The 27,759-nt window shown below is 35.8% G+C and overlaps 1 protein-coding gene across 1 annotated transcript in view; it reads right to left on the minus strand.

The window, feature by feature from the left end:
• Positions 1-6,077: 6,077 nt before the first annotated feature.
• NCAM2 (neural cell adhesion molecule 2) overlaps positions 6,078-27,759 on the minus strand; it is a 275,041-nt gene continuing 253,359 nt past the window's right edge. The window contains exons 16-18 of the mRNA XM_077174496.1: positions 21,149-21,353; positions 16,751-16,870; positions 6,078-12,404 (exon numbers count right to left, since the gene is read on the minus strand). Coding sequence (XP_077030611.1) covers positions 12,293-12,404; positions 16,751-16,870; positions 21,149-21,353 — 437 coding nt within the window. The 3' untranslated portion in view covers positions 6,078-12,292. The remainder of the gene's footprint in view (positions 12,405-16,750; positions 16,871-21,148; positions 21,354-27,759) is intronic.

The raw sequence follows: 27,759 nt of genomic DNA on the forward strand, positions 1-27,759 counted from the left end.
CAGAGTAACATGTGGTGGACCATAAAAATCAGGAAGAGAAGCTGTGCATAGAGGCAATGTGTAAGTCATCTGCATCCATCCCAACTCAGATCTAACAAAACCTTAAATTATACTGCTATTATATTTTGAGCCTAACAAAAATAACTGATGAAATCCAGAGGTATGGTGTATCTTTACAAGCTGGAATTTCTTTTAAAGTCAAGTATTACTCTTTGCAGAACTAAATGCAGCACTGTGTGATGGCAGTTTGTGTACAGTGACTCAAAGGGAGTAAAGAGAAGAGACTGCAGCTGAGATGGACAATTTCTAGATTTGAACAAATTTGTGGTTACACGTGCTAGCACTCAGAAAAGAGATTGACAACCTCATGTTAACAGACCTTGTAAAAGTGATCAATTTGGCTATAAGGAAACCACAGGACAGAAATTAATTTTAACATGATTTGGAACTAATTTTTAGAGTATCTTGTATTACTTAATGCTTTTTTTTTCTTGGCTACAGGAAGGCAGCCCATTTTGCTCCTAGAAAATCCCAGCCTAGTCTCAACTAATTGGGAGGGATATGAGTAAGATTTAGCAAAAGGAAGTATACAAATATTCAAAGGTTTCCAAATTAGCCATTCATAAGAGAGTCCTGGGTTTTTTGTTTCTTGGGGTTTTTTTGTTTTGTTTTGTTTTGTTTTGTTTTGTTTGGGGGTTTTTTGTTTTGTTTTTTATTTTTTGGTTTGTTTTTGGGTTTTTTGTTTGTTTGTTTTTTGTTTTTTTTATTGTAGTAAAGAGATTTTTTGAGACACCTGTATTGTATGGTCATTCTGCAAACACGTTTAGTAAGGGCCGAATAACTGGAAATCAATTTATAAAGAAATCAACCCTATTCCAACAGGTAACTTTGTTCAAACAGTCAATTTGAGTAAAACTCTATAAAGCCTACCAGTCCACCCAGTCCATTCCCAGCTGATCTGCCCAAGAGAGCACTTCTGGATTGGGGAATTGTTGCTAAGTAAAAGCCAAAACCTTCTAAAGATGAATATATTCGATTATCCAGAATATTGTTGTCATCTGCCTGCTTGCTCAGCTAAATAAGTGAAGTAAACCACAGCAATTCTAACAAAACCTGTCTGCCTGACACTTTTTTGCAGTTGAAGAAATGGAGTCATGACCACAAGTACAGGAAGAGCAGGAGGTCATGCCATAGGCTCATCAGTCAATAGATCCATATGTGGTTCAAAGAAAATGTCTGTGCACAGAGAAGGGAACAAGGAAAACACAGTATATTTCTCATGTTTGTATTGTTTTTTAATTCAAGCTTAACAGAAAAAAATACATAGTAGAATAAATGTTCAATTACGTAAATTGAGCTTAATCCATCCTTAAGGCTACTCTAAAAAAGTCCATAAAAAGGAAAGATGCAGGAAATATAATTTATCAGGACTAAGCAAAAATTCCACCTCAGAAATGCTTTGGAGCACACCTGGGTGCTATGCAGCTTTGAGAAGAAATAGTGAGAGCCTGAGAGGAAGGCAATGTATTGTTAGCAGAAAAGAAAAGTTTGGGTTTTGTGCTCAGCACTTTAGGAATAGGTGATGTTACACAGGTCAGAATGCTGGAGGTGTAACAGTGCCTGAACACTTACCTCTGGGAAAGAGCCAAGTTACATGGACCAGCCAGCTGCAAAATAGTCACACCACACTTGCATTTGTTTAACCCCTTGAAAGGTGCCCTCAAAAGGCATAGTAAAGAAAAAAAAATCCTAGAATATGTTAATTATGCTATTACGGATAGCAAAGAATTTTAAAATAGGTTAGCTAGGATAAGTTCATGTTTCTTTTGTTGTCCATTAAGCTGCTTCCAGGGAAATTTTGTTGATGTGGTGTAGGAAGATGTTGTCTGTATTCTCTGAACAATAATTTAATTCATGGCTGCCCTTTCACATAGAAGTAACTGCCAACACTTCAGAGGACTATGTCTCAACAGGCAGCATAACATGTTGATACAGCAGAGGTTTAGGAAGATAAGCACAGGCATTCAGTTTCTCATAATTTGATAAAAGAATTCATAAGTCTTCAGGGTGAAATTAACAACAACACTGTTATTGATAACAGCTCTACTTTGTCCAGCTTGCCACTCAAATATCTTACAGATCACAAATTCTCATCTCAGGGTTTGGCTACTGCTCTCGTGCTCAGATAGCGGTACCAAGTCAGCTGTTAAATGTGTGCTCAGTAACACATGTATTGCAAGAGCTGAATGCTCCAATATGTTCAAACACAAACACATTCACAATCCATGAAGCAGCAGGAGAAAGATTTCTCACAAAACACAGCAAAACCCTCTTTTAATCTAAGGTGTAAATCTGGCAAACTGTTTATGTGTCTTCTTATATTTATTGAGAGTGGTCTCACTGAAATCAGTAGGATAAATGGGTCCATAAATCTTTAGCAAAAAGTAGCCAAGGAGAGGAAAAGAAACATTACACTTTCCTTTCAATTGATTTGCTCAATCCAAGCAACTGTCACCCAAGATGGAAATCAGACCCTCTGACCCCTAATCCAGTGCTACAGCCTTTCTCATTGCTCTCCCACCTGAGACAAATTACAAACTACAAGGACCTTATCTCCCAAGGATCTCATACAGAATAAAACCAATCTGCAAAGGGTATAATCAGCCTACTTGTAGCACTATATTTTCCTCTGCTGAGAATTGTGCTTAACCTGAAACACCTCAATAATCAATATCTTATTGCTTTAACGTGTTGGCAATGGGCACTTACCCAATACCTGTCTCCAAACCCCTTTTTTTTTGTTTGTTTCCTCCTCAACATCTAACCCAATCTGAGAATAGATTAAATTCTTTGTGAAGATTTTCTCTAACCTTCCAGGCTCTGGGAGCCCCGACTGAGCCTGGAGCTCCTCCCACCTTATCCACAACCCGAAACTCATATCAACCTCCCGGGGTCATCAACCCCTGCTCCCACCTCAGCTTCACTCACACACCAGGGGGAATCCTGGCTTGATTTTAACCCTGAGATCACTGGGGCTGAGGCTGCCTCACCTACTCCTCCCCCTTGTCCTGGTTGTCTTGTTCCTGGGATAAGGATGGGAGGAGAGACCCTGGCTGCCAAAACCTTCCAGATCCCTCTCGGGTCCCCTAAAACCGCAGCGCCAAGGAGCTCCCAGACATCACAGCACCTCGACACTGATATTTCAACACCATCAGAGAAATCTAATACCAGCTTCTAATTGCTTCATGGGTTTTATGGATATTTTTAGTTAACAGAGTTAGCAGCAAATTCATCAGTAATTGATGGAGTGGCTTTTATGCCTCTGTATTACTGCTTCTTTCCTATTCCCACATCCAGCAAATAGAAAGTGATATCTTCAGAATTTCTAGTCTGATGCTGGAATCAAGCTCCCAGAAAACAATCAAACACTTTCTTTGATCAAATTTGCAGCATGTTTGCTGCATGCAAATACAAAACATATGGATGCTGGTGCATAAGACAAGACCATGGATCATTCAGCTAGCAAAAGGATGTTTCAGATTTGGCAGTTTATGTTGACTGAACACAAGTGGCCATGTGCATGGCAGTGATAATAATATCTGTGTTATATCACCAGATTATACAAGTGATTTTTGTCTGTTTTCCTTTATGCAAAGAAAAAAAACCCCTATTTTCAAGAGTAAATGCCTTTAATTTTTCAAAAGATTCCACTTTCTACTGAGTATATAGTTTACAAAAAAGAGGATAGGAGAAAATGCTGCAGATAGGTGTGTCATGAATTCCAAGAAGGGCAGAACCACAACTTCAGTGTAACAATTGGCACGTACATCCCATTAGGGAATGGCCTCATTACAAAACTTGTCTTTAATTAAAAGTTTTGTGTAGAAAACTCTAAAATACTTCACTACATTTATTCTGCGGTACTTATTACACAGTGGTTTGAATTTCAGTGCAAATGCCTTGTCAATTAAATTTGCAGTACACTATGTGCAAGCACCATTACTTTCTCTAAATTCTTTTTTTCTTAAAGATATCTGTAACTCTTAAATCAATTTGAGAACAATTCTTAAAAAATCCTGATGTTTATTTCTGATGGTTTTGGTGAATGCATAGTAATATATAACAACTTTCTTGTGATTAAAGATATTTAGCCTTCAGATACAAGTTAATGATGAAGTGTTATTTCTGTGCTCTATGATAAAAATTAGTGTCAAAGTAAAATTAATTCATCATGATGGGGTCTATGAAAATGAAACTACTTTTTAAATTTTAAAATAAGAAGATATAATTTCTCAATTCCCAATTTAGTCCAAAAAGATGGCATTTGCTTAGTAGAACAAGGTTTTCTTTTTCATTCCAAAATTTTGTTCTCTTTATCATCAGATTGCCTGAGAGAATTTTACAAATTTGTCCCTTACTTGATCAGTCTCCTGCCAGATGTGATTCATTCTGCTTTCTCAGCAACACCTCTGGCACTGCTTTATATTGGCACTGAGTGTGAATGGGCTTCAGTGCTTTGTTTAATCAAAGACAGTTTTATCTATTTGCTGAATAAAGGATTTTTACAGAAATTAAAGTCTGACACAATGTTCAGCCTAGAGGTTTGGGTTTCTTTAGAAAGTGTTGAATAAATCAACAGAGAAATTTTAACCATACCCCCAGAAATAAGCATTTTCCACATAGGAATGAGCTTACAGATGCAACTTGTTTTTCAGGATCTGCTAGGGCTCCAATGAGAGAGTTAAGTCATCTTTTGCCAAGAATCGAAGTGTGACTTTTTTTTTTTTTATTTTGTTTGGGTTTTCTTGGTTCAGTGCTAGCTGTGTCTAATTTAGGAATGACACAGATAAACAAACTATCATTATCAAGGTACCTGGCTATAATTTATCTTGTGTTTTGAGTAGCACGTCTGAAGCTTGTGAGAGCATGATATATTTTGACAAGGTTAAATTTTAAAAGATTGAATCTGTTTCTGAACATGTCTTACATTACATTTTTGTTAGCAGCAATTTGCAATAATTGTATTAATACCCACCTGTAAATTAAAGGAGCAACCTCTCTTGTGGCCAGTGAACTGCACTGATTGGCTTTCAAGAGATCTAAACTAAATTCGTTTATCATTTCAGGATATCTGGGGTTTTTATGATCAATAAACATGATTATATGAAAAGCTTTCAGTGACAAGCTGATGTTGAGAGGACACTGGAGCAGTTCTCTCATGTTCAGTTTTTTAATGGAAAGAGACATTTTTCTTAATGCTTGCTAATGCTTCCACTGGCACTTAGAGAACTACATGCCCAAGACATCTGCAGTGGCAGAGCTTAAGGATCTGTCGAAGTAAGAAAATGAAGCTGTGAAGACTTTGTTGGGTGAAAAAATATATTTCTCCTATGTACTGCCCCTCCATTCTTAGGCTGGTGTGGTTTTTTTTAGAGCTTAGGTTACACTCAGAAAACTGTTTCTTAGGCATGAATACACAACCTAGGAAGTTTCTCTTGGGTTACTTTATTTTATTGCTGGTAATATGGATGCCACAGACACCCCTCTGCCATTTCAGGGAAGTGGCTGAGCTGGGCTGTGCTTTGCCCATTTTCTGTCTTCAGTGGAATAAAACCCAGCACAGCAATAAGAGCCCATTTATTACAGACCATGCCCGACCTGTTTTCATCATCTCCTGGTGGTGCTAGCACAGTTACAAGACTTTTGGAAGGTTCTAGGTTTGGCAAAATAAGGTGGCTTCTGTACATAAAATCTTTTTCTCTGGCATAAACTAAATACCTCCAAAATGTCACGCTTGTGTTGTTTGGAAAAAAAAATAATATTATCTATCAGCACATTCTCTATTGGGGATGATCATAATGGGCCTCAAGCTCAGCTGGAGACTCAGGATGCTAACAATAGATGTATTTTGACAGAAAAGAGAATAATAAATTGCAGGTCTGTGTGAGCATTATTCAGTAATTCTATAACAGGGGTAAAATAAGGGGTGTGTTTCTTTCCGGAAATGAAACTCCTAATGAATCAGACATCTTGACAGGAAGACACTTAGCAAAAATAAATGTAACTACAACAGTTCATTAAAGTAAAAGTATCTTTACTATTAATATACAAATGGTGAAGAGTGACAAATAATTGATATACTTTAAGCCATACTTTCAATGTCTTTCATAAATACAAAACCAGCATCTGCGATATTACTTCTTTTTACAGTATAGAGATATATATATATACACACAGCATTTCATAGGGACATAAGATTCTGAAACAATAAACAAACTAGCTCCAGTGGTAGCTAACTTATCAATATATAATTCAGGTGGCAGATATCGCAAGTGGGCTGTTGACAACATGTGGAATAACAAAAACAATAGATGGTATGCTTTAGCTCATACTGTACACAGCATACAAATACGTACCGACTGCTCATTGCAGCAGGAAAGCCTTTTTTTTTTTTTTTCTCCTTTTAAAACCTTGTCTAAGTAGTTCAAAGCTCTTAGTGAGAACTCTACACCATGAGCAATAGAATTATCTTCTGGGGGAATCTGACTCCTCTATGTATTTGTCATTGATCTGTGGAGACTCTGAGGGTTTGTCTTGCCTTCCTCCAACCCTGCCTTTTACATCTGAAAAACCGTAGCCTAATTACATGGGGGAGTTAAAGGATGCGGCAGGGTTAATTCCTCCTCTTCTCTGGTTTTCAGAGCTCTCATTACCCTGCCTTTTGGCAGTGCCCTTCAGCAGCCTCCCTTGCTTCAGTTACTCCCCTTTTCCCTTGTCAATGTTAAGGAGAGATGCTCCTAGCCCTCTCCTGGCTCACTCTTTGGCACCTGTTCTCCCTGGCTTTCCCGAGCTCTGTCGGCACTGCGTCTGGTCGCCTCGCCCGCTCCCCATCTCACCTGTCACTTAAAAGCTGCCAATACAAATTTGGCAATAAATATTTATTTCATTTCTCTGGGCTAAAAATGGCCAATATTCAAGTTTGAAAGTCAAACATTACGAGGATCTCAATGCCTCTTAAGAGAAAAGATGGACTGGTAAACGGAGAATTCTCAGAACCTGATCCAAAGCCAAATTTATAAGGCTTATTTTGGCTCAGGTCCAAGTAAATTGATATAAGAACACATATGAGCAGTGGAAATACTGAAGATCACTTAAAACTTACAGAACTGCTGTCAAGTGGACAGGGTACTTCAGGAACTTGAAAAAATCTGAAAAAATCTGGAAAAGGGGTGAAGAGTTTTTTAAAAATATTTATTTAACCATGGTAGATTTTCAGCTATCAGAAAGATTATCTGAAGCTAAACAAGGAGATTTAAGAAGGATAATTATTTACTTAGAATGTTTTCATCTTCAGCTAATGAAGTTTCGCAATCACAATGAGATATTTAAGAGATGTTTTCTTTCTGGACATAGTAATGTATGGGATAAAACTGTTATTGGATATTCTATCATAATTTCCTGATCAGCAGAAACTCCTGATAGAAAAACCTCCTCTGTGCAAAATGTCAGTAGGAGTTTGGCAGGACATTTGAGTTCCACTTACACCTGGAAATCTGGTTCACAAAAACAACTCCATCAGTTGAGGACACATAGAGCCTCGCTGAGATGGATGAATAAAATCCAGGTCCTGCTGGAATCAGGTTTGTCTTAAATCCCAGAGGCCTGGATTGAGACCTGGATTCCTGCACTGTGTCTCTGTGCAGCGCTCGTAGTACCCCTCCATGGATTAAAGAGGTCTTGAGCTTTCTCAGTAAATGGTCTTTTTGGAGGTCCTTTAATCAGGCGTGAATATCCAACAGACACAACTATTCTGCAAAGATGTTACTTCTTACAGCAGCTTACATAGCGATGGTGAGGCTGCAAATTATTGCAAAATGAGCATTCTCTGCAGTTTATCTCCAGAGGTAAAATGCTGGGAATATCATCTTTCAGATTTGAGGAAAGATTTTAATGTTTTAGGTCTAAGCACTTAACTAGAACTAAGGAGACTTTCTATCTGACTCTTGAACTTGAGAAATTGGTCAAAACACCCTACACATCCACTACATTCTCCTTCTCTTTGAAACTTTTCAGCAGTAAGACACCCACCATGACCCTCATTGTAATCGTGATCTCAAAAGATTTTTGCAAATTTTGTGTTTCAAATAGTTATGTCACTTGAAAATAATACCTTCAGTTTGATTTAGATGAATATTTGAGAACATTTGAGCAGAAAAGTATGTGACAGTAAAGCTTTCAATTATTTTAAACAGGCTTTGTAGACAAATTATTGAAGATTTTTCTTTAATAAAGCAGAGTGGCATGCTATCAAAAGGCACAAATACATTTCCATTATCTGGTCTAGGAAACAGAAAAAAATGGCATGATGATTATACTACAGTTTGATGATTGGCACTTAAATAAATAATCAAAGTAATTACCATCATAAAAAGAAAGCCACTTTTGTTTGGATGAACATCAATGCAGAGGCTGAAGACAGCAGCTGGGATTTACTGCACCAGGGACTGATGTCAAACAGCCTTTGTAGATGATGGCCACGGTGTAACTATGTTGTAGATATCTATGAAGAGATAGAAAGTTGGCCCAATCCTGCAAGGTCTCTTAGGAAAGTACATCCATCTTCCAGCTCACATCCACCCCACTGATGTCAGTGAGGTGCCATACAAGGGGTGGGTTCAACCACACAAAATTTCTTGCAAGACCGAGGCCTGAATAAATTAATCTTTGTCACATTAGGCATTAGCATCACCAGAATAGCAAATATTTCTGCAACCACAAAAAAATCTTATAAGTCAAAAAAGGCAAATAAACAAACAAAACCAGGAAAAACCTCTCCAGGGTACGTTTGATTACTAACTTGTAAAATATTAATTAAAAATTTTTAATTATTGTGATAAATCAGAACTCAAGTTCACTAAAAAACTAAAAAAATACCAAGGAGCTTTAAGTAATTTTACTTAACTGTACTCCTTTTTTTTTTTTTTTTTTTTTTGAAAAGAGATTGTCACTGCCACATTTTGTTCAGTACTAATTTCAATGGCTCCCTCCCACCTTGGTCCCTGGAGTATGTTAGTGTAACAATTCAGATTACTTTTACAAATAGTTATATTTTGTCAACTCTTCTGACATTTCATACTAACACTTAAAATTACTTTAGACAGTAAAAGTGACATTTATACAGATACCTGTTTTTGTTTGTTTTGTTTTGTTGTTTTTAATCTAGAATAGGAAAAGAAAATAAACAAATGTTATTATTCCAGTTCTACATATATCTTACAAATTACTATGCGCAAATTATTTCCTCATTTGGAAATATTTGGAACTATTTTGAAATATCGGTGTTTTTCAGCATTCTTTCATAGTGAGAGTTTGATTTTCTCCTGCACAGCACAGAGTTAAAGCACAAGAGATAACCTATTAATCCATAGACCAAAAAGGTGTGCTTGGACAGTCCATCAGAAATTTAGTGCTGTTTTATTCTCAGCCCTCACACAGATCAACTGCCAAGAGACATAACAGCAAGAAGAAATTAAATACTCCTGGAAACAGCTTTTGATTTGTAATGCAGCATAGTGGGAAATGCTTTTGCTTCCAATATTGAAATAATACTGCAATATATTTTGCTTGTAAAGAGTAGCACAGGTGTATTAGCAGTAAATGTGCTGACAAGACCTCTTAAATCTTCTAATCCCTTCACACTGTAATTAGAGGCCATATCAGGAAAAAAAAGAAGAAAAAAAAAAACAAACCAGAAAAAAACCCCACCAATATAGAATCGTTAGGTCATTTTTTTGGGTTTTCTTTGTGTAAGTTCAACTAAAAAGTACTAAAATTTGAAATGCATCTGCAGTTGAGCCTAGACACTGTTAATTCTGCTACATTGTATAGTCACCTTCTTTTGGAAATGATCAGGCTAGCTTCAGAAAAAACACCATTTGTGTAGAGAAGATTGAATGGTACCATCCAAATTTGTCACAGCAGGTGAAGAGGAAACTATGTCTACCATCTTCATCCTCATCCCGATAAAAATATTGTGTGAGAGGATGTTCAAGCCACATCAACCACATTATTCTCAGTTGCTGGAGTTGTCCAGGTTCCTTCTTTGCATTTTGATAGAAGAAGAAAGCCCAGCTGCAAATACATACTGTCTGGAAAGACTACAAGTCCATACAGATAAATAAAACAACTGTTCTTCTAATTATAGGTTATGAGCAGGCCTGCTTGCCGTGTGCTTAGAATGAATCAGGAAATCTCATTAGAAATTATCAGAAATCAGAAAATTTCAAGCAGCTATTTGGTAGTACTGCCTGCCCAGTATGTGGAAGCAACACTGAGAGTTCATAAAGAAATGTCTTCATTTTTCCTTCATCCAGAAATAGTGCCCCAGCATTTAGAGATACTTCTTTTCAGCAGTTTTCAATTGTAATCTTCCATGACTTTCATCCCACATTGCCATCCCCTCTTACCCATTTTTTTTCACTTTGGTACCAATTTTGTGGGAACTTGGCCTCCTATCCTAGCCACACCAGCAGTATGCCTCTGTCCTCAACTCCTTAGTTCATTTTAGCTATTTCTCAAAGTGAGGAAAAGTTGTAAAAAACTCATAAAATAACTTGGTTTTGAGAAATAAGAAATATCTAAAAATTAAATATAAATATATTCTTCTCAGCTCTTTCAAATGCACTTAAACTTGGGTTTACAAGAAGGTTATGATATTTTCCTCAAATTTAAGGAGTTCCTTTTACATTTCATTTTCAGTTTTACTGCACAAAAGTCAAAAATTACAAAGACTTCAAATATGATCAAAATTCAGATGGAGAAAACACAATTTGATGAGCAAAAGTACACTTAAACCACATTCATGACTTAGATGTGGAAAATTCACAACTTACTCTACCAGTTACTCCTGACAAGTGGAATTTTCCAGTCTAGTTTTCTATATGGTTTATCTACTTCTTTCAAAGCAAGGCTTTGAAGAGTTTGGTAGGTGTGGATACACCATACTGGAGTGGAAACAAAGTATACTGCTCCAGTTAGTGACACCACTAAATCAATTATTAATTCATATGAATGAATTTCAGATCAAGTAAATCAGTCAAATTTCCTGGTGGGGAATGTTGATCAGAATAATAAAAAGGAATATCTTAAAGAAAGCTTGACATGGGAAAAAAAGCGCATTTTGTTGAATATAAGATTGAATTAGTCAATAATTTAAAACTGTTCCAAACTGCTTAGACAAAGTTGCCTTTCCATCTGTTCTCACATTGTACTTAAGACAAATGGTATGAAATCATAAAGGGAAAGGTCCTGATTCAAAAAGGCCAAGTTTAATATTTTATACACTGATTTGGGGAGAAAATGTATCTACTTCACTAAACTATAGTTTTATCCCTTAGCTAAATGGATTGAACTAAGACAAAAACGAATATCCTGTATGTATGTTGGGACAAATATTGTAGGTTTTCATTTGAAGTGAAGATTATGATTAAAAAATAGATTTCTTTTTACACCTTGGCTGCATTTTAGTTCACATGTAACTTTCAAAACTTTCATACAGAAAACATGAAGCACTGAAAATCCTCAAGCTTTTCAGAGTCACACTCTTGTAGTTAGGATGAGGCCAATAGACTGTTGAAACATTTAGCCAATTTTTGAGCTTGTATATTGTGAGTAATAGCTTTTTAAAAATGCATTTATTGAAGAACCCAGGAGAAACTGCAGTGGGACCTGTCTCTGTGTTGAAGAGTTTTGGTTTTTTTGATTGCCTCAAGTGATAATCACAGCTGGAATGGCTATTGAGTGTCAGACAGAGCTAAGGTCTTAAACATTATACTGAGACTGGTTTAGTTGAGGTTTCTTTTTAAAGGCAACCTAAAATTTCATTTTATTATAAATGGAAATAAATACATTATCATATGGCACTTTATGTATGTAGCTTGCACTGAAGACCTGGAGAGGCCTGATGTGATTGTTTGTGGTTAGGAGTGCTTCAGAATTTTTCTTCGAAGTAGACACTCTTTTTCATATAATAAATTACAGTTCTTATTCTGCAGATTTTTCAGGTTTATAGCATAGGACTTGGTGTCAGCAAAATTACATACTAAAACCATTAACAACCAAACAAGAAAAAAATATAGAAAAAAACTGTAGACAGGAACTGTTTCATCGTATGTACACATGTACTAACTATTCCAAGCTTAAGTTTCCCAAGAAATTAAGGTCAGCTGTAAAGTTTTGGTCACAGGATTACTTCAATCCAAATGCATTATCCAGACAGCTGTAGTTTATCTTATTATGCTTTGCTATCATCTTCTTTTGACTGGATGATGTCATTAGCAACTTTGATTTCTATGGTTTCTGGATTTAAAGCTTCTTTGCCATTTTCCTCCTTTAGTGGCAGCTTCCTATCAAAAAAAAAAAGAGGAATCATGGTAACACAAAAATTAAATAATCTGTAATTTAAGTCTATAACATATATACAGTTCATATAGGTCACAGTGTAGAACAATAGTTTTTCCTAAAGTAGTGTATAATTATTTTATTAGGAGCACTGAGGTTCTTTACTTTTAAAGCAATTCATATTAACCCTTTACATTTCTATAAAGCCACAAAAATTACATGACAAGAACATTGGTGCTGCTCAAAATGCAGTTCTTCAATAATACAAAAGAAAAAAAAGTCAAATTACTTGACCCAAGACAGTACAGAGGTATGTGTTGCCTAGAACACTGTGAAACACTTACAGTCAAGCCTTTTGCTTGACTTTTAAATCTTAATTAAACTCTTTTTAATGCCTTTTCTAAATGCAAATTCAGTTGTATACGAAAGAAGACAGCTATTATTGGAGATTATTCCAAGACATAGGTAAAGAATTTCTTAAAGTGCAGGAGGTAATGGAAGCTATCATTAGAAAGTTCTACAGTTTAATTTTCATGTATCACACAATGTAGCATCATTAATAACTTACAAGGTCTTTTAAGACTTAGTGAAAACTCTGAGGATTTGGCAAAAGAGTCTTCACTCTCTTGAATGTGATCTCATTGAAAAAGGTCCTGAAAATCATTGATTCCCTTCTGCCAGTAATTAGCTGTCAAAAAATATAGCTGTCAAAAAGATGTATGGTTTACTGAGATGTTCCTGTAATAATGTCTCCTGGACATTATAGCTCTTAATCACAATTCCATTTTGGGTTTGTTTTCTATTTTTCACTAGGGAATAGTATGCATATGCCTTTTTTAGTCATAATAACTGTTAAATATTTCAGTAAATTTCTGCTTTGCTTGATTCAATGTCCCAAAGAGCAATACAATGTTCAAAACCTGTCTGAGGAATCTTGTAGGAATGTCTTATTACAAGACAGTGTTTAATAACAGAAAATAAAACAAAACAATACCTGAATTCCCAGTCTTATGAAATTTAAGTCGTCTGAAATGAACTAAGAAAAATACTGTTTATCCAGAAGTTAAACAATGAGCACAACATGTATCTAAGAGAAATCAAAGATTAACTTGTTCTACTACAGTAAAATACATGGGATATATCATCAGATGTCTGGCTCTGAGCACAGAGGGAGGTTTCTACTAATTGTCTGTTTCTCATGGCAAACCCAAAGGAAACAGATTTCAGCTCACAGCAAGATGTCTGAAAGAATGGAAACAACAGAATCAACATAAATCTATTTTTAACAGAAGGTAAAACACTGGGACAGAGGAAGGGCAGCTCATGAGATGCATTTTTGGTAGGCAGGCATGTCTGTCAGAGATCTGCTTAGGCAAAACACTAAAACAAGTACTAAAAAACCCCCAAAACCTAATTTAATGTAGTTTTAAGAAAAGAGGAGTGATTTCTCAAAAGATGGTGCTGGAAAGAAGGAAGTATTTAGTCAAAGTCAAAACTGGGGAATTGACAAATTATATTGAGTGGAAATTTAATGAAATTGGTTTAAGTGGATTTAGACCATGTTACAAAATATTTGAAATAGGAAGATTTGCTAGAACCCTGTTGAAAGATATTGGACATTATTGAAATCCATGCTCATGCAAACAGTGGGATAAATTTGCTTTTACATGCAAGCAGACAACAACAACTCAACAAAAGATATACACAAGTAAAAAGTTTTATGCACCAAAACTTTCCTCATCACAAAGTCCATGCACCATTCTTAAACCTTATTGTATTTTAAAACTTGTTTTGAGTTGTTTTTTTTTTTAATAGGATGTGAGTTATAAATGCAAGTTATCATTAGACATTTTTCTTTTTCCCTATGACAAAATTTTTGTTATTTTGGAATTTTTGTTTCCATTTGCTTTAAATACATATTTAATCTCTATTAAGAGATTAAATAATTTTCCTCTTTCAATTAACTAATTCAAGTTTAAGTGTTTTAATTATACGAATCTTTCTACACCAAATTTTTCTTTAGCGACATCTATTAGAAAGAATTTTATATTTTTCAGCTGAGCAGACTAATCCTTTTAAATGTTTATTAATTTTATAAAAAAAAGATTTTTTTAAAAAAATCCCACAAAAACCAACAAAAATTTTTCTCACTTTAATCAGATGTTGGCTGCTATCAATTATTAATAATATTGACTTCCTCTAGCACTTCATGTGGCCAAACATCAACAGTCTGCTAATACCTATACAAAACTTTAGCCTCAATATTTACTTTCTTATTTTATAGAAAAATGACTCCTAGCCATTTTGATACTGGAATTCACCCAACTGCATTAACACTAAGAAAAACTCAACCAATATTAGAAACATATTAATGTCAGACTAGGAATATAATTATTGTACCACATTGCATGTGGTATTTTATTCATATCACAAGACTGTGATATGAAATGCACAGCTTAAACTGATTTCCTGCCAGCATGATTAAAACTTGTTGACTTGCAGATAAAGTGCTTTGAGATAATCTGTCATACATGGATTCCAAACATGGATCATCTGAGATAAGGTAAAAAATAGTTTGCTAAATAATATACTGAGCAAAATAATAAAGAATATTGTTGTAAGAGGAAGTAATCTCTTTACTAATTAGTTCCCACAACTTCTTGAATTGCATTTGAAGTTCTGAGTGTAATTTTCTATTATTCAACATAATTCAATAATTGTTAAAAATATTTTAACTGACTTTTGTACACCTGTGCTTTTGGTTGTACAGGTGACACCTTTTGCCATTGGTTGTGAGGGAAGAAATTACCAAGAAGGAAGCTGTCATCATTGTTAATATCTCTTAGCAGTCCTATTTTTGCAAGGACATAATGCTCATCAAATACTTATCAGTTGTTCCTGGGAGTTAGTTTTTTAGTTTTTCAGGGGTTTTGTTGGTTCTTTTTTTGTTTTGGTTTGTTTTTTTTCTGTCATGACAGTGGGCACTGATTCTTTCCCCCTCCCCTAAGATAGTAAATATTTTTGATTTTGACTCTCTCAAATTTCACTCCTGTCAGCTGATCTAATGGTTGTGACAAGCAGAAAGAATTGAACTGGATCTTTCCTGGCATCATGTTTCCTGCAAGATCTAGTGCTAAAAATAATCTCGAGTCATGAACAAACATGGACCTGGTGCTTTACCCACTAACATATCCAAGGCTTGCTGGACTTGTGCAATGTTTACACCTACATTCCCCTGACTCTTTAGATACCTGTGGGCTTTCCACTGTGCTCCTGATTATAAATTCTAATATGAACAGCAAACATATCAGTAGTCACTCAATAGATTGCATAATATTTCATTAACACAAGTTCAAACTCTCTGTGTACAGCTTCTTCAAAGAACTATACAGCTTAAAGTGCAGCTACTTAACTCCCTATTTACTAAAAATATCAATGGCAGCTGGCAGCAAACATTTTTTTTAATTAAAAATTCTGGCTCTTACAGTTTTACATAATGGCAAAAAATGAAATTTCTTCATGTTTTCAGAAAAGAAAAAGACCGTTTTGAAAGAACACCCTCTCCTTTTAAAGAACTATGATTTCATCAAATTATCAACAGGTGAATTTCTGTATTTACTACCTAATCATCTTCATAACCTTGATGCCTTGAAGATGTCATGAGACAGGAGATTTTCCCAATATGTGGAAAGTGTTGGGATCAAAGCAAAGAGAACTTAGAGGTTTCTTCAGCAATTTCATCCCTGGGCACAAGCTGGTCACATTATTCAGAAGGCAGCCAGAGCCTGTGAGCATGGCTGCAAACTGCAAACTGGTTTCTGTACTGAGAGAAGGTTGCAGGGAAGGAAGGGGGGATGAGGAAATGGAGCAGAGGTTGCCCTTCAGCACCATTAATCCAATTCCACTATGTGGACCTAAATACCAAAGTAAATTCTCAGTTCCATGTATGAAAGCAGGAAGGGGCCACTCCAGTGAGGAGCTGGGTTTCTGGAGCACAGTATCCTTGTGCCCCATCTTCAGGATGTGTGTGAAGATGCATGTGTGACTCAATTTAAGGTCATTCCTGAGAGCTAGGAGATTGTTCCCACAGGATAGTTAATAATTGGGTAAGTGGTAAATACAGGGTGCAACCAAATTAAAAATCCTTGTACTGTTGTGCTCAGCCAGTGTTGGTGAAGTACCATGATTTACATTGATTATTGTAAAAAACAAACCAATCAAACAAACCCTACCCTCACACATTGCCACTCTGGTGATGCTGTGATCCTCCCCTCAGAGTGTGGGAAGTCCAGTGTGTCCACACAGCCAAGATCAGCCTGTGTGAAACTCCAGGGAATATCAGGCTACTTACTCTGGTTCTGTGAGGGGAGTTGTCTCATTTGGCTCATTTACTGGACTCCCATCTTCATGGCTGGTAATTCTTTCATCCTCTGTTCTCATTTCCACTATTGGCTCTTTTGATCCATCTTTCCTAAAAATTATTAAAAGAGTTTTAGTCTCTTATCATCACATTAACTACGTACATTGCACATAAAGAATTACTAAGATCCTTTCTCTCAAAAGTTGGCAAAGAAAAGGCAGAACTAATTATCAGTGACTAACACCACCAAGACACATTTAACAGCGTGTTCCCAATTCCTTGAAGTCTTCAAAGCATCCTGTATCCATGGTTACTGCCCTAACTCTGTAAACATGATGAATTAGCATCTCAAAAGAGCATTTTGTTTATGACTAATAATAAGGTGACAGCTTCTTCATGGGAATAGATGTAAACTTCCTTAACCTAGTATCCTTAACCTAGTAAAATAACGATTGGACTTGATGCCTAGTTATATTTGAACTTTTCTGGCAGTGTTAAAGAGCTGTTATGTGAGTATATACACCACAAAAGTGTGCTTTAATCTCCTGGATTGTGACAACCCCAGCTGCCATTGATGCAAAGAGCCCTTGTGTGGTAAAAATCAAAGCCCTTCTGCTTTTGCTGGTAGAATAAACTGTTTCTACATCATATTTCCCCCATTTGAGGAACAGCTAGTCTCTCAAGTAAGTAAATGTACAAATATTGTGCTAATTAAACAATTAATTATAAGGAGATGGAGCAGTGAGTGCTGTCATAATGATTTTGTTGGTAACCAAAGAATCATAGAATAGTTTGGCTTAGAAGGGACATTTGTAGGTCATCTAGTCCAATTCCCCTGCACCTAGCAGGGACATCTTCAAAAAATCAGGTTCTTCAGAGCTTCATTCAGTCTGACTTTGAATGTTTCCAGCAATGGAATGTCTACAACCTCTCTGGGCAACCTGTTCAAATGTTTCACCATCCTCATTGTAAAAAGCTTTTCCTCATGTCCAATCTAAATCTACCCACTTTCACTTCAAAACCATCATCCCTTTTAAAAAGTCTGTCCCCATCTTTTTTCAAAAAATTCCTTTTCAAAGGGACACAGAAAAGTCTTTATCTCAGCCTGACCTCACAGAGGTCCTCCATCCCTCTGATCATCTTTGTGTCCTCCTCTGGATTTGATCCAACAAATCCATGTCTTTCCTTTACCAAGAACTGCTGAGCTGGATGCAGCACTCCAGGTGAGGTCTCACCAGAGCAGAGGGGCAGAATCACCCCTCCTGAACTTCTGGTCATGCTGCTTTTGATGCAGCCTGGGACACCTTTGGCTTCCTGGGATGTGAGCACACATTGTTGGCTCATGTTCAGCTTTTCATTAACCAGAATCCCCAAATCCTTCTCTGCAGGGCTGCTCTCAGAAATATGGACGTGATTTAGAAATATCTGTTCACTGCCACAAAGTATTGACAATACATACTAATTAACAATACTTATTTAGAGTAATAATTAACTTTTATACAGTTTTGCTCTCAAAAAAATCAGATGATACCTGAGAGATATATATACACACACACATACATATATACATATGTATACATATATATACATATATATATACATATATGTATATATATATATATATACACACACATATATATATATACATGTACATATATATACATATATATATATTTACAAAAAAATCCCCTCTTTTGATGAAAATATTTTCTTCCTATATCCTGGAAGAGCATCAGCTGCAGTCTACAAACAGAGGGTAACTGAGTTACAATTACTTTTATATTGAACAGGTTCTTTTCTGGACTGGCATGTTGTAGGGATCTGTTAGACTGCTACAGGCCACACCGAAGACCTGGCTAAATTCTTCTCTAATTCATGTCTCAAATTTTCATACTGTTTCTTCAAGATAATGGATAAAACAGGTTTTTGCAACAAGATGTATCAGGAAAACTCTACCATACTCTGACAGGTATCCTTAAGGAAAATCTTTTAGGTTAATAAGAATGTAGCCCAGATAGAGAAATAGTGTGAAGAAGAATTAATAAGTAAAAATCTAATATATTTCTGTCTATTAAAAAAACCCAGAATTGCATGTGCTTGTTTATCTCTGCAAGTGACACTTAAGATACCCATATAGATACAAAGTTCATTTTGGTAGATGATGCACTTAACTTTCTTGGCTACCTCATACCTGGGAAAAGATCAGGGATCAAAGTTGGACTGGTGGATGGATTGGTGAGTTCTTCTTGCTTTGTTGATACATCTACAGTCTTACAAACAGTATTGCATGACAAAAGGACTAAAAAAGATGTTACTTGTGACCAGCAGTCATGTATATTTACAGAAGGTAGAAACTGTAGCATTTCAAATTTTAAGTGATTTGTAGGAAATCCATTATGTCATGGGTGTCTGTGTGTGTTACATGGATTATACCATCATCATTCATTACACATAGAACATTATTATTTACTATATATATATTAGGCAATACCAGTTACCATGTTATAAATTTAAATGTTGACTCTTCAAGTTTTTCCTGGGAGTTTAGTCTGACAGTATATTAATGCACAGAATAGGCTAAAATAAGAACTGTCCCAAATATTTTAAGGTCTGACTGACTGAAGACCATTCTGACAAGGAAAGAAATATGATTAAATAACATAGCTGTTCTTGCAAAAGAAGTGCAACAGAAGAATTAATATCAAGAGACGAGCTCGGTGCTTTTTTGGGACAGCATGGAATGGCATTTGGTAATAAGATGCTGATAGCAAGGTATAAACTGCTGTCAAGTGACATTTCCAACTTTATCTCCCTAAGGTCTTCCCATTTAGGAGAGTCTGTACACCAATTTATAGTTGGCCACTCCTTAAATGGGAAACTTAAGCATAAACTGCAGTGCTGTGCTCAACAGGAAAGGACAGCTGGGTCAGGGCCAGAAGCTTCACATCTTGATTCTATTGATCTGGACAGGCTGGCTTCACAGGATGGAAAAAACACTGCTAGTCTTCCTCTCACTGTCAGATGTGAAGAATTAGGAAATAGCTAGTTTATGTAATTTATTCTATTTAGAAACATTATAAATACTTCTGTGCTCTCTCACAACTGGTTTTGTCCTGTGGAGTTGTTTCTGAAATGAAACCTCTTTCAAGAAGAACCCAACTAAGATGTGTAGCCAAGTGACCTAAGAAAGACACAGCCTGAAACCAAATAGCCAGAATTAAATCCCAAAAAGACACTTACACCTCTACTACTGGCAATGGAGACACCTGCTCAGCCATGAATAATGAGGGCTGCAAGATCTAGTGTGCTCTACATCCATCTGGAAATGGATGAGACTTAGGAAGCTGAAGGATAATGAACAATAAAGCCTGACTATTGGGAGAGGCACATAGCAGTTGGACCAGCAAATGTAATTTAAACCACATACAGACAGTATTCTCACAAATATTACTGTGCATGTGTAAGTTGCCTACCAGATGAACAGGATGAGAAAATTATGGGTTTTTTTCTAGTAAAAAAAGAGAAATGTTTAAAATGAAGGACCATATGTAATCTTCTTTCTAGTTTACTTATTGAAAACTCAGTAAATGCCACATCTCTAAAGTGTGATTATTTTATGTAATCAGTACTTGAACGGTTTTATCAGAGATCTCACTATCCACTCTAATAATTTAAGAGACCATATTTTCATCAATGATCAGTTCATTCACATTTGTGTGATGGAGTAGTCACTACAAAAGAGTATTTGTGAGAATCAGTATTGATTATTTCCTACTCATGTTTAGCAATCATTGACTGTTGCCATAGAGAACAATCACTCACCACCATTTCACCAACATCCAACTCAAAACTCCTATTAAAAAAAAAAAAAAAAGACAAGATCTTTCATTCCTAAAGCCCACAGACAAGAATCAAGGTTTTCCATCAAGTGCTATATCTAAGAAGAAAAACTCTCTCAAGGATTTTCTATAATACCATGTCCTTCACTCGTGGATTTACTGGCACTGTCACAGCCATAGGCTGAGTTTCTGGGTGTTAGCAGCTCAAAGACGGATTTGCAGAAATGGAGTTACAATGATCCATTACCTGCTTCTCATGAACCAAATCTGCGTCTCCAACTAGTACTGAATTACAATTGATTTCCTTTGTGTCGAGCTGGACAAAGAGGTCATCCTAAACTGAGCTTCAGTATATTTCTTTTTTGTGTCTCAACTTTTCTTTTAAAGGCAATAAACAACTCTACACACTTCAGAGAAGCACTTTTCCAAGTAGTAGAAGCATTTTATTAATTCCCTTTGCGACACCACAAAATGGCCATAAAGTTAATGTAAGTTGGACAGCCAACTTTTTCTTTTAAGGATGTTTCCAACCCACGTGATTAATACTCACAAGTAAGCAGCTTTTCCTTCTTCCAGTTCTTTACTTTTCCCACTTGAACCACTCTTCTTCCCACAGATTCTCCTGGTGATGCACATGAGCAATCCGCATTGTCGTACAAAGAAGCAGCTAACATCAGTCACAACCAGGATTAACAAAAGGGCTGCCACTCCCAGGCCAATGACAGCACCAAGTCCAAGACCATTAAAAAGAGTGTCTTCAAGGAAAGAAAATTAAGATATATTAATAACACTAATCCTAAAATGTAATTTTCTAAGCTGTTGGTCAGGAGAGTAAAGAATGTTTAGGAATGAGCCATTCAGAAGTTATTGGAAATAAACAGTTCTGATGATTATATATAGTACCTGATTAAAATCACAAAAAAACCCATTTCTTCTGCATAATATTTTCCAAATGATAAAATTCCAGTAAATTCAAAAAACATAAATTTCATTAATTAATAGCAAATAATATCACATCTTAATATTCCATGACTAGGAGTATCAATAAGCAGCCTAAGGAAAATATTTTCAGTGTTCAATGTGAGCATTGATATAAGTTATCTTTTCTGCATTTCAAATACAATTAATTAGCAGTGATGGTAAGCAGAATTACTGAAAGATTTAAGAGACTGGCAAACCAGTATTTATTCTTGTCATTTTCTGAATTAGAGTGAAAAATAACTTAATTCAAGTTATTTAATCTGCAAACAGTTGCCTGCACTTAGTCTTAAATAATTTAATATGGGGAAAAATATGCGTATCGTCAAATGATTATAGGGTCAGGACCTCATCTTGTTTAGTCTTGTACCTTGAAAATGCAATCATACACTTCAAAATAAAAATATTCCACACCTGATCTTGCTTTCTGTGTTTGAATTTTGAGAGCTGATGTTTAGCTAATTTTACTTCATTACAAATCTCAGGAAAAATACTTTAATGTTTTGCCTCGGTTGATATTCCAATGAAGCAATGTTGTAGCAATGCTACAAACCCTTTGGAATAGTTTGATTCTCAGGTGTCTGTGAATTCAGATGAGGCTTATATAGGAGAGGATTTGTATCTGATCATTGTCTAGGGGGAAAAAAGGCCCATGCACCCAGCTAATTCAAGAAGACGCCAAACCAGCTCAGCTATTGGACAGTGACAATTTCCTGGTGTGAGACTGTGCCCAGTAAACCCCAGGGGAGTGGAACTGGGTGAGTTTGGCCCTGGGTGTTGCACATCAGCATGGCACTCCCCTGCCCTGGAGTGATGCCTGAGCCAGCACCACTCACTGGGACATTTCCATCTGCTGCTCTGCCTGTTGCCAAAAAAAGAGTAAGATTATTCTGACCAGAGATTACTTGAACTGTTGTAACAGACACCAAACAATTTCATAATGTAATATAATATAAATATTTTAACTGGGTTACTAATATCATCATCCTCCTCTTTCTCTTCCAACTGCCCTATACACTATAGATTGTTTTCAGATTAAGCACAGATTTTCATGTCTTTGCTAAACAATTTTAATGATAAAATCTTTACCACTTCAAATGTAATTTGAAAGTTATCCTAAATCAATAAATATATATTCTTTGTCTAGTCTTTGTTCAGAACTCTAAAATGAAAAAGTAAAAACTTTTTTCAAAAGAAGGGGAGCCTTTACTTCTTAAGCAATTAACTTCATTGTCTATTTTATGGGTTGTTTTATTTTAGAAATGATCTTCACAATGTTATTATACAGCAAACTAGAATTCAATGTATATACTTCCATGGATGGATAAGCAGAAAAACAGACATATTATTTCAAAGTTATTTTCCTTTGTTCAGAAGGACTCTAAAACCACTACACAAATTATAAAAATAATGGTGTATCAATGAAATGATTTATCATTTATGCATTCCCCCATCAGCAATGTCAAAACTTGATGTTTTAAATTTTTATTTTCTTTTTTAAACAACAGCATTCATATTTAAATATTATACTTTGTGATACGTCTTTCAAAACTTATTTTATACCTATATCCACCCACATATTTGGTGAATTCCTTTGTAACCTTCAGTAATTTTTTTTGCCAGTATGAAATGTCAGAAAATACAAGTAGATATTTAATTCCAGTTTATTAAAAAGCTCATATATTTCAATTACTGTTATTGTTATAATACCAGTAAATTTTATAGTCAGCTTTAGAGACCTCATACAGTGAGGTCTTCTCAACCATCAACTAGAATGTGAAGGAGAAAAATTAGGGTGATTTAATCCAAATTTTGAAAGAAATTCAGGGTTTTTTTACTGGTTTATTTCTAGGAGTTTTTTTCTTAATAAAGTGTTAAACAGTTTTTACCATGAAGAGATACATTTTTCACTACTGTGAACAGCACTTTCAGCGTCCTTGGAACATTGTGAAATGTCAAAGTTCTCATTCTAAGTGATCCAGGGGCAGAAATGACTACACAGTATCTTAACTGGCAAGTGAAGGGAATGTTTACAGTTGCAATATTGCTCCTTTGTTTTGCCATAGTTGCCATAGTGGAACACTCTGTTTTTTTCATTTTTAGTTTTCCTTGTATGGGTGCTGCATATTTCTCCATCTCTTCATGGCTGATGATTTCCTTTACATTCAGCATTCCCCATCCTTGCTACTGCTCTACCAGTCCTAAGTAATTTTTTTCCATCTTGAAACCCTTTTGTTCTTGCTGATGTCTGCTAACTCTGATTTATTAAAATTTTCAACATTTTTCCAACATTTTTCTCCTTTCTTTCCTGCGCCCCAAAAGTGAGAGTAACATGGCCAAATCCAGAGGTGAGGTGAGGAGCATGGCTGTGATCAGCCTTCTCACCTGTCTGAGGATCTGATGTACTTCTGAAAACAGATAGAAACTGGACAGCCTTGTTCTTTAAATCTACCTGTGTTACGGTTTATCTTTCATCTTAATGAAAACATACAAAACTAATTTTTTAGAAGTTTATCTGTGGCTTAATTCTGTTCTTTCTTGAATTGCTTTGATTTTGTACCTGCCTATCCGTTCCCACCAAAGTCAGCTGTAAAACTGGTCCCAATAACTCTTAAAGCAGATGAAGGCCTCTCCTCACAGGTTTCAAAAATCATATCCTGATATGTATGTAATTTCAAAACAATGTGATTTTTTTTTCTTTATGTGTTACGACATCAACAGAAGTTTTAATTCTGTGACAGGATGAAATATCAATTTCATACTACAAACAGCCTTCCCACCAACTTTGACAAGCAACTTTGTTATCAAAAAGTGTTGCCTTAAATTAAATTAAATTATTATATTGTTATTGTTATTATAGTTATATCAAAGAAGCTATTTTAAATATTTGGGTTTTTTCCAGCTTTCCAGTATATATCAAACAAACTCAAAATAGTAGTTCTACTTTGTGCTCTAAAATAACAAAGTATTTATGCATTATATACCTTTTTTTTCCCTAGTTGAACACAACGACTTTAAATCACAAAAATTCAATGTTAATGTGAAAGAATCAGTTCTTAAAAACTTTTTGAAAATGTTTATTGTATACCTGACTTAGTTATCTAACTATAGAGGACCTTTTAAAACACTTCTTGTTAAAAAGAAAAAAACAGGGAAGTACAAGTTCCATAGTTCTGTATGAGTTTTAATTGTAATTTGTTAAAAATATGCTAAATTGAAAAGGATATGTTTATTTAATACACAATGTGGCATAAGTAATGTAACGCCTTGACATGATGATGAAGGCAACTGACAACTTTAAAGATACTTTTTTCACCCACTTCTTCAAATAAATGATCATCAATGAATGGAAATAAGATTTAAAAACTTCCAGAAATGTAAAAAATAAACTAAAAGAAAGCCAAAAGCAAGTTTCTACAAATGTCATTGAAAGTTTTGGCAATATTCAATTTCTTCTTATTAAATAAGTTATGTTATTTTTTCTAATAATTTCTAATGAGATAATTGAACATTTTTTCAGCAATCATTACTTGATGAGAACGAGGAATAAAGAGCTTTGGTAAGTAAAAAGAAATTTTCCAGTGAAAAGAACTAAGTGAAAGGATACATTTTCTGGACTCTCAAATGTAAGTTCAGACTAAATTCCTGTAAGGTTCTGCACCAGACACTCTATGGGAAGCAGGTCAAAAGGGAGAATCTCCATCAGTGTATGTGTGTACAGAATCAGAGAATGGTTTGGGTTGGAAGGGACGTTAAAGCTCATCTCACTACAACTCCCTCTAGACCAGTTTGCTCAGAGCCCCAGCCAACCTGGCCTTGAACCCTTCCAGGGTTTGGGCATCCAGAGCTTCCCTGGGCAGCCTGTGCCAGTGTGCAGCTCTGCTTTACATATGGCAAAATAAAGGTTTTACTTCTGCACAGGAACAAAACATGCAACATTAATATATTCAGACTGATGTTAAAGGGACCTCTGTCCTCTGAGGTGACAGAATTTCTCTGTGCTCTTACAGAATCACATTGTATATATTTAATTACTGCTACAATAAAATAGTAATTACAAACTTTATAACAAGCACTCTGTGTGATCCTGGGGGGTTGGATAAGGGGACGTCCAGGTGTCCTTTTCCCACCTTCAGTGATACTAAGTGTTGTTGGGGAGAAAAAAGCACGTTAGCAACTTCTTGCGCATTATTCCCTTCCCTCCTCCTTAGAAGGCATGGAATGAAGTTAAGATGAAAGATAGATGATTATCCAAACCTCCCTTTTACAGTAATTTGAGTTTTAAAGGAAAAAAAAGCAATGCTGTAAAATACTTATCTAGCTTACAGGGCAACACCTGGCTGCTTCAAATGTATGGTGCAGAGTTAATATACATGTTTTTCCTTTCTTTCAAGACAGTCAGAAGATAAACTGCTCTCAATCTAAAGGAAAAATTTGAAAATTATGATCTAACTAGAGGGCGAAATTGAAATACTGCACTAGGTCATGGCAGGAAAAAAACATTGTTTATCAAGCTGAACTACACTTTTGTATTGACCCTTAAAAATATGCCCAACCATGTTGGTTATTTCTGCACTGCCTCTGAATATTATCTTTGATTTTATATCTGATCTGGAACTTTTCTTAGACTCAAAGTCTTACAAAATGTGTATACTTACTCAAAACCTCTAAAAAGACAGAAAATACAGGTCTTAAAATTCTTTATCCATTGATGAGCACCAAAAAAATCATAATGCAGTACCAAAAAATTAAACAGCTCTATACAATTTTCTACCAGTTAACAGCAAAACAGTGGCAGCCCATGACCAAAAGAAGTAAAGAAGCAGTGATCCCTCCTCGCTACCCAAAGAAGCTCCAATACTTTGACTGCCAGATCCAGAGCTGCATGACCTGTTTTTAGCAATTTATATCGATAAAAGTTTTCTTTTTAGCCAGGTAAGTGCCCAGAAGCATTATGTCTTCCTTCAAATGAAATAAACAAATCGTTACATTTGCAACATCAGCTTGCAAGAAATCGTTGGGATTCTATGCAACATTTACTGTGGGACTGTTTGATGCAAAAGAGAATGTGACAGTAAGGTGCATTCTTTTCTATCCCATTTCTTAAAGCAAAAAGATGCTAACAAGGCCAGAATCGACATTAATTGTAATGCTTTTTCTTCCTGAGTGGTTTTTTCCTACAACTCTCTGCTAGGAGAGATTCTGCTGAAGGGCAGTGGACAAACACATGGATGTGTACTCTGAGCTGCTGGACTGAGTAATGTGTTCCGACAGATAAACTTGACACACAACTTTGAAAAATAAGGAGACATTACTACTGGCTTCCTCTAACTTTCTCCTACTCCTCAGTGACAGCTCTTCATTGTGTCCCCATCTCAGATGATGTCTGAGCTGCAGTAAGTCAGGGGAGCCTGTGGTGCCACCGGGACTATCAGTTACAAAGATGTGAGCTACTGAAATAAGTGTGTCTAAAAGGTTGTACTTTTCTGATGCTTATCTAAGTGAAGGAGTTTTTCTTCATTATGGCTGAGGTCCTCTTGCCAACAAATTTTCTGAAATGGATTTTTGCCTTTAAATTTTACAGGAAAATGTCTTGTATTATGAGTCTCTCAGGATACTGAGTAAGTAGGACTTGAATTCACATCTCTTCTAATGGCCTTTAACAACATTTTTCATAGGAAGGTGTCTTAATAGACATAAATGCAATAGCTAAGTGTAAGAAATGCAGTGTAAATAGCAGCTTGAGTATTTCTGGCAACAGTGTTTTGTCTGTGGTCATTGAGGAATAACAAGGGAAAGGACACTAAAAACCCTTTCTTTACTACAAAAAGGATTCTGTGTTGTGAAAATGTTCTCTGGCATTGTCATTTACTATTTTTTTAAGCAAAGTTTTAAAACAAGAGATCCTTTGCGTAATCAAACTATCCCTAAGCAGACTTCAGTAGCATTTCTAATATGCCTAAGTTATCCATTTACAGCTACAGCAGCTTTTTCCTTGTATTTACTCAGTCATCATAGTAAAGGTATTTTTTTAGCATTGTCTCCCTCCATGGGAAGCCCCAGAAAACATGCAGGCAGAGAGATCCCAGTCCTCCTGTGCCTTGAGAGGGAAAGGCTGCACTGTGGGTTCATGGCATCAGCACTGCTCCCAGGTTTTGGTTTTCAGTAGATTTGGGAAAATAA

The sequence above is a fragment of the Agelaius phoeniceus genome, chromosome 2 (genome assembly GCF_051311805.1).
Source record: "Agelaius phoeniceus isolate bAgePho1 chromosome 2, bAgePho1.hap1, whole genome shotgun sequence".
Lineage (NCBI taxonomy): Eukaryota > Metazoa > Chordata > Aves > Passeriformes > Icteridae > Agelaius > Agelaius phoeniceus.